At 43.0% G+C, this 13,419-nt stretch overlaps 1 protein-coding gene across 1 annotated transcript in view; it reads left to right on the top strand.

The window, feature by feature from the left end:
* The first annotated feature begins 8,694 nt into the window (after positions 1 to 8,694).
* CEP85L (centrosomal protein 85L) overlaps positions 8,695 to 13,419 on the top strand; it is a 124,908-nt gene continuing 120,183 nt past the window's right edge. Inside the window, exon 1 of the mRNA XM_076333484.1 lies at positions 8,695 to 8,749. Within this exon, the coding sequence (XP_076189599.1) occupies positions 8,701 to 8,749 (49 nt within the window). The 5' untranslated portion in view covers positions 8,695 to 8,700. The remainder of the gene's footprint in view (positions 8,750 to 13,419) is intronic.

The following is a 13,419-nucleotide window of genomic DNA, read 5'->3' as shown; positions in this document are numbered from 1 at the left end:
ACACAGCTCAGTTTTCTTATCTCTGTGCAAGGTACACTGGTTTACTTCAATTGAAATACATAAGCTCAAGGACATATAGCACTGAGTAGATATTATTGTTTGATTATGTTCTGCTTTTAGAGTTTGTTACATAATTCCAGGGTTTTAGATCTTTCAGATTACTTTAGAGGTCTGTTAGAGTCAACTTTCAGAAGTCACATTTTTATGCTTTAAACTTATGTGTTCTCGCATATCGGTAACATCTGAAAGCAGTAACATATAAATACAGCAAATGTGTTTTTGGAATATGTGATTCAATTTATCAATTTTTAAAATTAGTGCTTGAGTTCTGCCCTCAATACAATGGAAAATACCTGGTTTTCCTGTGTTTTTAACCCAAATTTTGTGAGCTTATCCTTGCAGCAATTATCTTCAAACATCGAAGCAAAAGACAAGTAATATTTGCATGTATTTAAAGATACTTTATTACAGCTGTCTGCTTCCTTTTCATTTCTTTCTCATTTTTCTGTTCTATCTTTTAACCGCGGTAGCTGTGCTAAGTAAAGATCTTGTCGTGGTGACTGCTGGCGATGCGTTCCAGCAGGGCCAGCATCGTGAATGGCTCATGTAATGTAAGCTCAGTGGTGTCTTCGAGCAAGGACTTCCATGAACTGACTTCACAGAGCATTCGCTGGAGTAGCTTGCAGATGGGAGTCTTGTGTATGACTGCCTCTTGCACTTTCTTAATGCCTATTTGTTGCTATCCATTTTAGCTTCCCGCACTGATTGTCACGTCCTGTTTCAGTATATTTTTTGTTCTTTACAATTTTCACATTGGGAGCATATACATAACGCTGTTTTCTAAGGATGCAGCCAGATCCGAACTTTTAGATATGCTATTTATCTCTTCAAATTAATGCATTTTGTTTGCGCGGTTCAAGCCACTTACCTTGTGAATAGGTGGCAATCAGTCTTCCTTCAGAAGCTAGAGGGACGTTCCCGTGTTCTGGATTGACCTTCTGATGCTTGGCTTAGAAGATAGTAACGCTGAGAACTAAACGGTCAAAGTATAGAGCATATTTGTACCGTACTGTCCTGCATTAACCAGAAAATTGGAATTCTGATTCTTCAAATTAATTTTAACTGATTTAACCAGATATTCTTATTTGAGGTATTAGAATGGTACACCGGTGCACTACATGATGTGCAGTTCTTAAACCATGGGATTCCTAAATTAGTGGGACAGTCCCCAACAATTAAGCAGCAATACTTAAACTTCTATCCTTCTTTTATTTATGTACATTTAAAGTTACATGCTCACTTAGAAGCTCAATTTCTTGTTGTTTTCTCTGTGATCAAAGACCAGGTTGCACATTTACTGAAATGCCTCCCAGATCAATTTGGTCACTCAAGCAATGTGTTAAAAGTAGAGTACTAGAGAACAATCTTACAGCCAAGCCAGAGTCGCAAAGTTACTTTTAATAGACACTCTCGTCTGTGCTAATTTTAAGTTAAAAGCAAAACAGTCTGAGGATACTGTGGTGGATTCGTACGTGTGTCATATACCAACCCTGAGGTCCCGTGAAACACATCTGGTGGGCACTGTGGTCACTACAAACTAGTACAGTCCACTTTTTGCATTTCAGTCATTTTCTACCTTCTTGGGTGAACTGGGTTTGTCTAAAAAAGTGTGTTTATTAGTTTAATGTGAGAATACTATTAAAAAGACTGAAGGATATGAAGCACAAGATACAAGCAAATTGTGCTTTGCAGTCTCAGGCATAACAAAACCAGAGTGTTTTCTAAGGCTGCCTGTCCTGCACACCGGGAAGTTCTCAGCAGTGCCACGACCGACGGCTGCTGGCCCTTGTTCACTGTACAGGGAGCGGGCTGGTTCTCAGACATCTGCGGGGGGTGTGCTGGGTGGGCCTAAAAGTGTCCTTTTAAACTGGATTTTATTCTACCAGCACAGAATACCCCGTCATTTTAGGCATGGACCTCTCACTGCTGAGAGAAAACGGAGTATTATAATACTGATACATTATTATAGTATATAGTAGTGAATTATTGTAGAAGCCATGTCAGTGATTTTTGTAGAATAAAAGTCAATGGAGAAAAAAATGGGTCGGGGAGCTTCATGAAGTTAATTGTATTTATAGTTAAAGCATGAAACAAATTTTTCCATCCGACTTTTACATATGGGCATAAGACAGCGCTGAGCTGACTAAACTGAGCACTGGCATAACTCCATTGACTTTACTGAAATTTCATCCCTTTGCAGCAATACTGGGTTTGGCTCAAACACAAGTGACCAGACAACTTTCTGACTGGTAATGTTCGTAGGCTGTATTTCTGACTTGGAGTAAACAAATGACATATTTCAGGCTATAAGCAGATAACGATGGCCACTTGGAAGAAATTTCCATTTCCAAGTATTCATACAAAGTCGCATCGCTGGCTGGTTGTGCTGCAGTGTGTTTGGCCTTCCTGGATACAGTGGCTTGTAATTTTAAATTCTGTATGTCTCAAAAGTTAAATAATGCAGTGGGCATGTTTGTTGCAAAAGGAAAACAAGATTTATTCCTTTCTGTGCTGAGGTGGAGGTGGAGCAGGGAACCTCACTGCACAGTCTGATCCTTTGTTTTAGTGACTGCATACAAGGGGGATGCTTTTTGATTAACCTTTAAAGCAGGCAGGTTTTAAACAGAACAGGCTAAATGTTGTTTTGTGCTTCTAATACGGCAGTTACTTCACATCTGAGGTGGAGTTCAACCTACATAAAGCAGCTTAAAAAATCTGCGAATTACTGTATAGCAATATCATCCAATGCTTTATCCTTCCACACTCATTTGTCTGTATATAACAGTCAAACAAGACTGCCTTGAAGTAAAAGGTCAACTGTAAAAACTCAGGCATTGCCAGTGGCAGTCGGATCGAAAACCTGAACTGCAGCACTGCTGAAGCTTCTTTTCTTAGGCTTTAGCATAAGTTTCAGCACAGAAAAATAAATACAAAAAGTTCAGTATTTTGATAATCCCAAATTGAAGGGTTTTGGTACAGCCATTTTGAAACTGAATTTTGCCTGCCTGGTCTGATGACTGGTAGCACAGTTATCTCATGCCTTCATTTTCTTCATTTTGCTGGTCTTTCTCTCTGAAGAATACCAAAGAATACTGTCATGTGCCAAATTATCATTTTTTATTAATTATTACAAAGAAGCCTCTAGACTGCAACAAGTCTCAAATATGGCCTTCATCAGATGTTTCAGCATCACAATAGCTGTAGAATATCACCAAGAGGTCCCAGTCCTCTCTCTCAAGAGTATTTACAGCTTGCTATCTCTTTTTGTCCTAGACCTACTGGAAAAAAAAAGGATGGGTGCTCCTAAAATCAGCTAGTGCTTTCATAGAAAGTGAAGGTGACTCGAGCGGGCTCAAGAACAAGAGAACCGGAGAGATTAGAAAAAAGCGATGCAACGTGAATAGGAAAAACAATTTTTAAAAAATATTTTTTGTTGAAGTGTTATGTCCTGAAAGGATGTTAGATATGTTAGTGAGTCCCACCGGGGCTAGGGGAAGAGGCTTGCTGCTCCGGTACAGGCAGTCTGGTTCGTAAATGTGTTAGGAGCCAACTGTGAAAGGCTGGGAGAAGGCGGCGGCCTGGCTGCGTCCTGTAGGTTTTTACATATTCTCTCCATCCCTGCCCAAGTGATTTGTATTTCCCCTTCTTTCCCACTGCCTTTGGGAGAGGAGGGGATGGAGAAAAGGGAAGGTAGAATAGCAGAACTCAGAATTTTCCCTTTGAGAAAAACACACCTGGGAAATTCCTGATTATCTTCAGAAGTTACTGGTTAGATGTCACTGAATCCCACCCCCTGCATATGTTCTTCTTCCTGCGGTATCAGAGTTGATGACACAGAGTTGATTTACATCTCTTAGACTTATTTTAAAATCATATGACCAAAAAAAAAGTGTTTGTCCCACCCACCAGTGATGAACCACGTAAAATCCCTGACTCCCAAAGATTTTCTAGCAATGATATAAATGAAAACATTTTCAGGCTGAGATTCTCAGGTGAAAATCTGATTCTGAAACCTGGAACATTAAGAAGAATCTGAAATTTCAGGAGGCTGGTAATAAACCATAGCTATGGTAACAACAAGCTGCTTGGTTTTGTTCTCTCTCATGGTATAAGCTGTTACTGAAAGCGCAGGGCAAAGCAGATTCAAATCTGCATCAATTTGTGTTCCTTTGTGAAATACATGCACTCTCATTTGCTTGTAGAAAAGGCAAAAAAACCCCCATCGTATACACCATGTTATTTCATGCTGCTTTGCAGATACTAGTTTATTGTTAATGCTGTGCAATGCACGCAATGTACTTTTAGGGGAACATTTCGGCCTTTTGTAGGCCAACCTGCCCTACCAGCAGGGGTGCAGTTTATTAGGTAAGTTAATCTGTTCTTAATTATAGTGCCACCCAATACAGTTTAATGTCTCGCTTTGTAATATACATAGTTATTTTTTGCAAGACAGGAGGAATTGCTCTAAGGCTTCTTAAAGGCTGCTTAGACTTTGCTAGGACACAGTATTCAACTGAAAAAGTTGTGGGTGGAGGAAAAGGATTTCTGTAGTTGGTGAAGCAAGTCAGTAACTGAAAATTTGTGATTTTAATTTCAAAGTCATTTACAATATAGATGTGCTTGCAGACATGCCACTGCTGCTTTTTGATAGAATGCACATATGCTTGATGTCTTAATTAGATAGGGGAAATAGTCTGCATTCTCTTAGAACAATGTTTAGCTATTTAGGATTTGGGTTATTTTAATAATCTTTTAATTCCATTAAATGTGAAAGCAAGTGTGTAGAATAAATGTTGAATGCATTTCTGGCTTTATTCAAAGAAAAATGCTGCTTTCAGAGGTTATGCTTCAGCCTAATTCCATTTAGAGCATTATGTTTTTATTCAGGGAAAAAAAAAAGAGATGCGATTTCTCAACCTGGAAACAGATCACAAACCCTTGGGTAAGATGTGCTGCAATTGACATTAATGGGACAGCATCTGCCTAGTACCAATGCTTAAGCTGTTACTTTCTATTGTTATTTTTCTTCGTTGATTCTGCCAAGAGGGTAGAGTTTGTGTCAGAAGATCATGAGGAAAGAGGTGGGGAGAAGGCTTTTCAGACAATAAGAACTTAAGTCCATTCATTGTCTGGAGCATCACATTTCATAATAATTATCCGGGGATGCAGGCTGTTTCCACTTACCGTTGATTCACGTGTAAGGTTACATGAGCTTTCTCTTGCACCACGTTGCCGTTTTCTATGAGTGTCGAGACCTTTATACGCCTCTTAATGGGGCAGTACTGGAACACAGATTGCCACGCTACTAATTCTTATGAACCCAAGAGATGTAAGAGGTGATAAGCTAATGCAAGTCATCTTAGTGTAGGTAGGCTCCATGAGGTGCAGAGGGACAAATGCACATAGAATGGACCGGAGCCAGTACTACCCGCCAGCTCTGTACGGTTGGGCCTCGTAGGTGGGACAACATAGACTTGTTTAGAAGAGGGGCTTGGGATGTCCCCAGGGCCTGCTGCATTGCTGAGTTGAGATCCACATGAAAGCAGGGGCTTGCTTCAGCGGCATTAAATAGCACAAACTCATCTCTGCAGAAGGCCCAAGCCAGTTAGCACACTTTTTCAAGAGGTTTTTGAAAATCTAAGCCAAACTCTGCTCCTGGTCTAGAACTGTGTACATAAGCAGACTGAAGATGTAAAACGCTGCTGGAAAGTGAATAAAGCATTAACAAGCTAAATTTATTTATAGAGTAAAACTGCCGGCTTCTGCTTGGCCCGGTTTCCAGACAGATACACAGAGGTTATCTGTAGCAAAAAAGCTTTCCTAATTGCATTAATTTTCTATAAAAACAACTTAAAATCCAGTCAAAAGGATGAATGTGTCTCAGGTTCTGTTATCTGACTGCTTAAATTTAAGCATGTGTTCTTTCCTTTCTGCTCTGAGCAGTAGCACTGTCAAAGCACAGATGCCCCAGCGGGGACACCTTGAAGACAGGGCGCTGCTGAGTCAACCTCCCCCGCAAGCAGCGTGATCAGAGGTGATTCAGCCAGACTACCTGGTTGCATTCTGCCACCCTCGCCTTGGCCTTTTTATCTGCTTTTTTCCTCTCTGGTATAGTTCACGAGTAGACAGGAGAGAGATACATAGGAAACTGTAAAGCTTCCATGAACGGCAACAGCAAGGTACCTCAAAACACTGCAGTGACATTTATTAGGAGATGGAAGAACTGTTATCACACCTTTTCCAGGCATGCAGCTTTCTGGGCTCGTGATATGCCTCTGGGTTCTTGCAGCTGTGTTATAGGACAGCATCACAAACTCCAGAGCTCAGCAGTGATGAGGTAATTTTACTCCTCGCCTGCTGCTAGATGCCTTCCCGTTCTTGATATTCAGCTCCCTCACAGCTCACTGTGAATATGCTAAGCACACATGCTTATCCAAAGTTCAGCAAACTCAAGAAAATAGCATGCAACAAATGTTACACACAGACGAGTCCTTTAAAGAGGTCTTGAACTAAGCTGTTTACATGTTTCTTGGCCTTGAGTGTTTTGCAAGATACTTTAGCTTTTCTTCTTTCTTATATTCATGTTTACCTCCCATGCTCTCACTCACATTCTTCAATATTGAAGTTGGCTTCAGGGTTGAAAGGCTGGACAATTTCATTGAGGTGTTATCAACGATAATTTAGTTTCCCGCATTGGTCTTCTACTGTAAGCCAGTATATTTGTGGTTGAAAATGCTTCCACCCTTTGATCATTCAGAGGACCTCTAGCAGCAGTCTGAAGGTTTTGATGAGATCTCCTGGAATTTTAGTATTTGGGTTTTTTATTCAGTATTTACTAACTTTTTAAAGCCTGTGTTTCTACAACTACCTACAGAACACCCAGTGACAGTTATGCTCCGTAGTTAAAACAAGCTGGTGAGAAATGCACATCGCGTCAGGTCTTCGGTGAGTACATAAGGGCTTTATATGGATAAGAAAGAGGATGAAACAACAATATGCAACATTTCTACATGCTCATTCCAGTACTTCTGAGGCCTCTCTTTTACCGAGTACATTATGAATACCTAGCTAGGCATAAATAAAATATGACTTGTGCTGAAATATAACATAACTTTCCAAAGAGATAAAAGCTATTCTGTGATCATCAGCTATTAATTAAAAATGCATCGGGTCGGCAGGAAGTGTTTGAACACAGATTTTATTTATTGATTGTGAATGTTTCCACATGAATACAGAACCGCTCCTGTTTCACCTCACCTCCCTAAGCTGTCATGTCCATCGTACTCTGCAATGCTGTCTAAAGCCTCGCTTTTCTTATCTTGGCGGTGGTGGATTTTGTGATTGTGGGATGGTTACACTGAAGTTAGAAGCTGTCCACGTATTTTCTCCTTCTCTTGTTGTTTTTGTTTGACAGTGTAGATTGCTGATCGGGTCTGGGTACGCTGGTTCAGAAGGTAGTTTACCATGGGGACCACTGGGCTGCAGCTGCAAACAACAGCAACACGAAGGCTGCTATTGCGGAGTTCTCTCTCAGAGTATTTGGAGCGGACTCAAAGCAGCTTGAGTCTGGGGTGGGGGGGGGAAGCCTTTTGCTGGGTTTGAATTATTGCTGACAGGAGTGTTTTGTTTCCAGTCCTGTGGCTTAAACTTTATGATGATACCAAGGATCTTTTGGTGGAACTGATCATTCAAATGAACGTTACAATTCCTTCTTTCCACTTCATTTTCTTACTGAACAATTAAGTACAGGAAAATTGTGATTTTATTATAAACTCTACCAAGTCTGCACGTACCTTGGGTATTTCAAATGCCGTAATTCTGGAGTAAGGCATGTCACTTTTCTTTACCAATTATCTTTACACCCAATTAAGTGCTTCCAATTAAGTGTTTTCCCTGACAGTTACACGCCATTGCTAACTGGCCCCTTCCTTGATCCCAGGTTAAGCGGGCAGGAAGCGCGGGGCGCGGATCCCGCCGGGGGCACATCCCGGCCCGGGCAGCCTCGGGGGTGGGCGGAGGGGTAAGTTAACAACCCCGAAGCCGACGGGAGCGCCCAAACCACCTCTGCGGCCCCGGCGGGGCCTGAGCAGGGAGCGGGGGACGCCTCGCCGGGCACTGCGGGGGCGGCGGGGCCGCGGCCTGCGGGCCGGGCCGGGCCGCGCCGCACCGGGCCGGGCAGACTCGCCCCGGCGGCCGGCGCTGCCTCGCCCCCCGCCCCGGCCCCCCGGGGCCGCTCGCCCGGCGCCCCCTCCCCGTGGGCCGGGTTATGTAAGCGGCTCGTCCCCGAGCAGCAGCAGCATCTGCGGGGCTCCCGCCCCTGTCTCCGCCCCGCTCCCAGCGCCGGAGAAGCAGGCGGCGGCAGCAGCGCAATAAAGCAAGTTTTGTCTCCTACGAGGGGGCGGCGAGGTCCCACCGCCCTCTGCGGTCGCGGCCCGGCACCATGGCTGCGGCGCCCCTGGGGCAGGCAGCAGCCCCCGCCGCGGCGGCAGCCCCCCGCTAACCTCCCTCGGCAGCGGGAGCGGCCGCCTCCGCCGGCCATCCGGGCCGCGGGAGCCCGCCGGGGCCGCCGGAGAGCGCGCAGCTCCGCGCCGCCGCTGCCGGAGAGCGGCGGCCCCCCCCGGCCCGGCCCGGCGCGGCACCATGTGGGGCGGGCTGCACCCCCAGCTCGGCTTGCGCGGCTACAAGGCGGGTAAGGAGCCCCGCGGCCCCGCCGCCGCCTGCGCGTCCCGGCGGGGCGGGAAGGGATGGGGTTGGGGGGGGGGCCACAAGGGCTCCGCCGCGGTGGGGCAGCGGCGGTGGGGCGGGCCGCGCGGCGCCGCTTCCCCTCCCCCGGCCCGGCTGTCTCCCGGGTCCCCACAGAAACGTCTGAGGAAGCAGCTTCCTCCCCACCGCGGGCGGGAAGCGTTACCGCCCCCCCCACCCGGCTCCGTGAAGGGGGGACGTGGCGGCGGGGCCTCCCGGAGAGGGCGCGGGGGCCGGCTCGTCGCCGCCGCCGTGGGGCCGTCCGTCCGGGGGGCTCGGCGTTTACTTAGCTGGACGTTGCAGCGGATGATAAAAGCTGAGCTTAACCTACATAATCCGTTTCCTTGGTTTGGGCTTCCCCCCCCCCCGGCAGAGGCTGGAAGTGTGCTTCCCTTTATGCTTTTCGTTTCACTGCAACAAATCGGTCGAGTCCTGGGTTTTTTTTTCTTTTTTGCACCACTTTTCTGTCTCTGGATTAATTCGAGCCTAGTTCCTACAGGTTGGCAGGGATACGTTGAAATTTTACGCTTGGGGTTAGGTTGTTACTGGGGAGCCATCCTATCTGTAAGCGATGGGCTAACTTTCCATCGTAAAGGCTGTCAAAACTGGCAGAGGAAAATAGGTGAATTGATTGCAGAGCCGTACGAGCGTTACTTCTGGGCAGGTAAGACTAGGTACCGACTCTTTTGGACGCCCTTTTCGGGATTTGAAAATATTGCCGACTATGTCACCTGCTTTACTCTGGCAGAGTTCCTGCAAATATTTTGTGATATTTTGACACTGAAGTAATCGATCACTGTGAAGGTCTGTGGGTTTGGCTCTGCCGTTACAAGTGTTAGAATAATTTTTTAACTGTTGGAATAATTTTTTTTTTTCCTTCACAAATTTGGATTCATGTTTTAATTTTGGGATTGCAAAATATGACTGCATAATGTGTATACAGTTAGTTGACATATTTAAATGGCAGGATTGTTTTGCTTTGGACTGACAGGGTTTTTCTTGCAAATACAAGAGCTGCTAAGACGTTGTCAGCAGCTGCCTGGATCTCTGCAAGTAGTCTAATGTTCTGTCCCTATAATGTGAAAGAAGACATTGTTCCTTTTTTCTGTACTATTATTAAGTTATTAATTTCTATGTATAACACATTTGCCTTGTTGAAGTGTTGTGTGGTGGTTTGTGTTTTTGGTTTGTGTTTTTGGTTTGTGTGTTGTTTTTGTGTGTGGTTTTTTTTTTTTTTTTTTTTTTTTTAAGGCTTCCTGCAAAATAATGGAGTTATATTATCTTTGTGCTACAGCTTGCAAAGACACTGGGTATTCTGAACACTAGGTGCAGAGATTTCAGTTAATTTGATGGAAACTGCAGGAGTTCAGGGTGTTTCTATTGTTGATTATTTGTGTTTGGGGCGGGAATATTAGAAGATTATATCACAAGCGTGCACTGGCACTAACTTCAGACGGTTATAAAGATTGTTGGTGTTCATTTTTTCATTTGTTTCAGACAACTTTGGGTTGTGCCATTCGTTGCAGTGTCTTTCCTTTTGTTTGGGGTTAAATAAAGTTTTTTAGTACTGTGTTGAATTTGTCAGCAATTCAGATCAGTCAATTATTGGATGAATATTTTAATTCTGCTTATTTGTCAGAATTGTCTTTAAGATTTGAGAACTAATTTTGTGTATTGCTTTTCTTTCATCCCCCATCCCCTCTTTCCTTTAAATACTCAGGGTTAATATGAAGTTCAAAATGTACGTTTATCTATAAGCAGTAGAAGTGTAAGGTGGCAAAACCTGTAGAAAAATCTCTAATTTGAGATAAGATAGACTGACAGAAGGTGGTGGTTAATTAGAGAGCAAGTAGATAAAGGTTTAACTTTGAGATATGATCTGTGCATTATAATTTCCAACATAGTAGTCTCTTCCTTCATCAGCCTTACTTTGAAAGAGTCGAGAAGCTGTTTCACGAGGTTCATAATCCCTCTAAAGAAGAGGAAGTTAATTAGCTCCATGCAGGTATTTTAATGAAGGGATGATGGCTACTGAGATCCCGCGCTATGGTATTACTGCCAGGTTAGATGTTTGGTGTTGTGTGGGTTTTTGTTTTGTTTTTGTTTGTTTTTTTGAAAAGGAAGCTGTCCATGGGAAAAGTATTTTCTCGCAGAACAGTAGCATCCTACTAGGAAGCAGAAGTTTAAGCATTTATTTTTCAAGCTGAAGGAATTTTTTCCTCTTGCCAAGATATGTTTAATTCTTTAACGGCAACTACTTGCTATGGATTCTGATTGTCTTCTAAATATTGGTGTGGGAGCATAACCGTTAATGATTTACTAATTCTTGTTAAGCCGTGTTTATTACTGAAAAGCATTCTATTTTGCTAGTTGTATTTTAGTTATCTATAGATATGGGTGTTTAGAAGTCCTGTTTTTGTTGAAAATCTTAAAACTCCCTTACAAAGCTAGGCGTACTGAAGGCACTCCCATACAGTAGGCATACTGAAGAATTCTGTAACTATTTACACAGGGGAATTATCAGATTTTCAGTAATAGATGCAAATTCATTCTGATTTTCTTAAAATGTAACAGGCAAGGACACTTCTTGGAGAGTATTTAATTTGTTGCCTTCAGTTCTGTTCCCTCTTGTCATTTCCAAATTGTTTTTGCTTTTCTGTTCAATAGGAGTGCATTCTCTGGAAAAAAATGTGCTATCTTGTTTGCATGCTGCTGAGATTTTTTTTTTTTTTTTTTTAACCAGTGGATTTAATGACAAAGTTTGCTGCCCATGCAAAATATATTCAGCTTCTTACAGTCTCAGTACCTGTCCTGAAAAATTAAATTGCTATTTTTGGAATGTATATGATTGACTTACAGTCTTTCAGTCTTCTTGTACACATTTAACTGTTTATGAAAACTTTGTAGCATAGTTTATACCTCTGTAAAGACAGCAGTTACCCACTATGCTGCAGGAATTTAAATAAATGCAGTGAAGGGCATACAGCGTTTCAAGCCCTCTGCTTATTCATCTAGACCATCCTTTGAAATGCACAGTTGGTTAATAACTCTTTTAAGACTACGAAAGTGTTCATCTAGATGCGTTATTCCTCTGGGGCATGCAGTCATTCAGTTAGGCTATGTGTGTCCAACAGATACCTGTGGAAAGTGAAACAAACATGCTTTAAAATGAAATAACAAGTATTTATTACTTTCAGTAAACTGTACCACCTCTAGTCAAGCTTCTCTCCACTATCCAATATTACCAATAGTTGACCACTACTGAAATTTGGCTGGTAATAGCTGTTTAGGTGACAAAAGCAAGAAGTGGTGAAAACTAGAAGTAAGGTGCTCAAAAGGATGTGATTGACACTCCCTAAAAATAGTAGCCTGCATCCCTTTGCTCCTAGAGCTCTGGCAATGTGATTTGTTCGTAAGGCAAATCCCAGAAGTTGCCCACGTTCTCGCACTTAATCCTTGTCAGCAGCGAGCATGACACACGTGGGTCTGAAAGATTATTTAATGATGTCACAATCAAAGTGTCAGCAGCAATAAGGTCACAACACACTGTAAGGCCTGCGGGGCGCTGCCTCCTTGGGGTACCCATGGAGTTCACAGGCAGCTTCACAACACAGCCAGGGTGGGGAAGACGGTGACGGCGACACTCCTTTTCATCCTTTAGGGTGGAGGGGGGACAGGAATCCAATGGTTTTGTTTCTGTAACAGGTTTTTTTGGTCTGCTGTTGGAGGTCTGCAGCCAGGGATGTGACAGCTCTTGGGACACCTTGAGAAGGCAGGTTTATCTTTGCAGGCTAGACAAGGCAATAAATGGTGAGTTAGTGTTACCAAGGGTATACTTCAAATTGTTTGCCAGTTATAAGTGTCTATATATATGTATGTATATGGTGCATTGTAAAGATTGATTACCCGAGCTTAAAAATCTAATGTTCCAGCTGCAAGACTGGCTGCTAGAACGGCCTTTGCTATCTTTCACGGGTCGCAATGATGTGAAATGACATTCTGTGTTTGAGTGGTGGGGAACAGGCATTACTTACTTCACTTCAAAAACAATGCCTTTTATTTTTCCTCCCTCCAGGCAATTCACTTTTATGGACATAGTATCCACTCTTTTAATGCGTACAAAACATGAATGTCTTAACTGCTTAGCAAGGAAAGAGTGATAGATGTAAGGGTGTATTATATTGTTGGTCTTAGGGGTTAGCAATTGTTCTAATCTCTTGTATGTTAAGCACATACTGACTGAATATAGACCTGTGGTTTCAGTAATTCTGTGCTTTTAAAACTTTAAGTAAAGGAAGTAGTAATTAGTTTAATGATTTTGAGAAGAATGCATTAATTTTAAACAGTTGTACAGAATAAGTATATAGTAAAAAGCAGCCTGAGCCATCATGTCTGCAGCAGGGGGTGGTGGTGAAGGAAGTGCTAGTTAGGATAAGAGCACCTGTAGTTTCTCCAAAGTGTGACTAGGATTTATGCCCACCAAATATTGCTTGTTAGAGTTGCAAATCATTTATCCTAAGATTTTAGCCAGGCATTTAATATCTGTTAAAGAACCCATGCGTTTCAGCATATGGTGATAAGAATAGCTGAAAGCCTCCTAAGTCAAATAGCTCTTGC

The sequence above is a fragment of the Aptenodytes patagonicus genome, chromosome 3, assembly GCF_965638725.1.
Source record: "Aptenodytes patagonicus chromosome 3, bAptPat1.pri.cur, whole genome shotgun sequence".
NCBI classification, from domain to species: Eukaryota; Metazoa; Chordata; class Aves; order Sphenisciformes; family Spheniscidae; genus Aptenodytes; species Aptenodytes patagonicus.
This window is presented reverse-complemented; position numbering and strand designations above follow the sequence as displayed.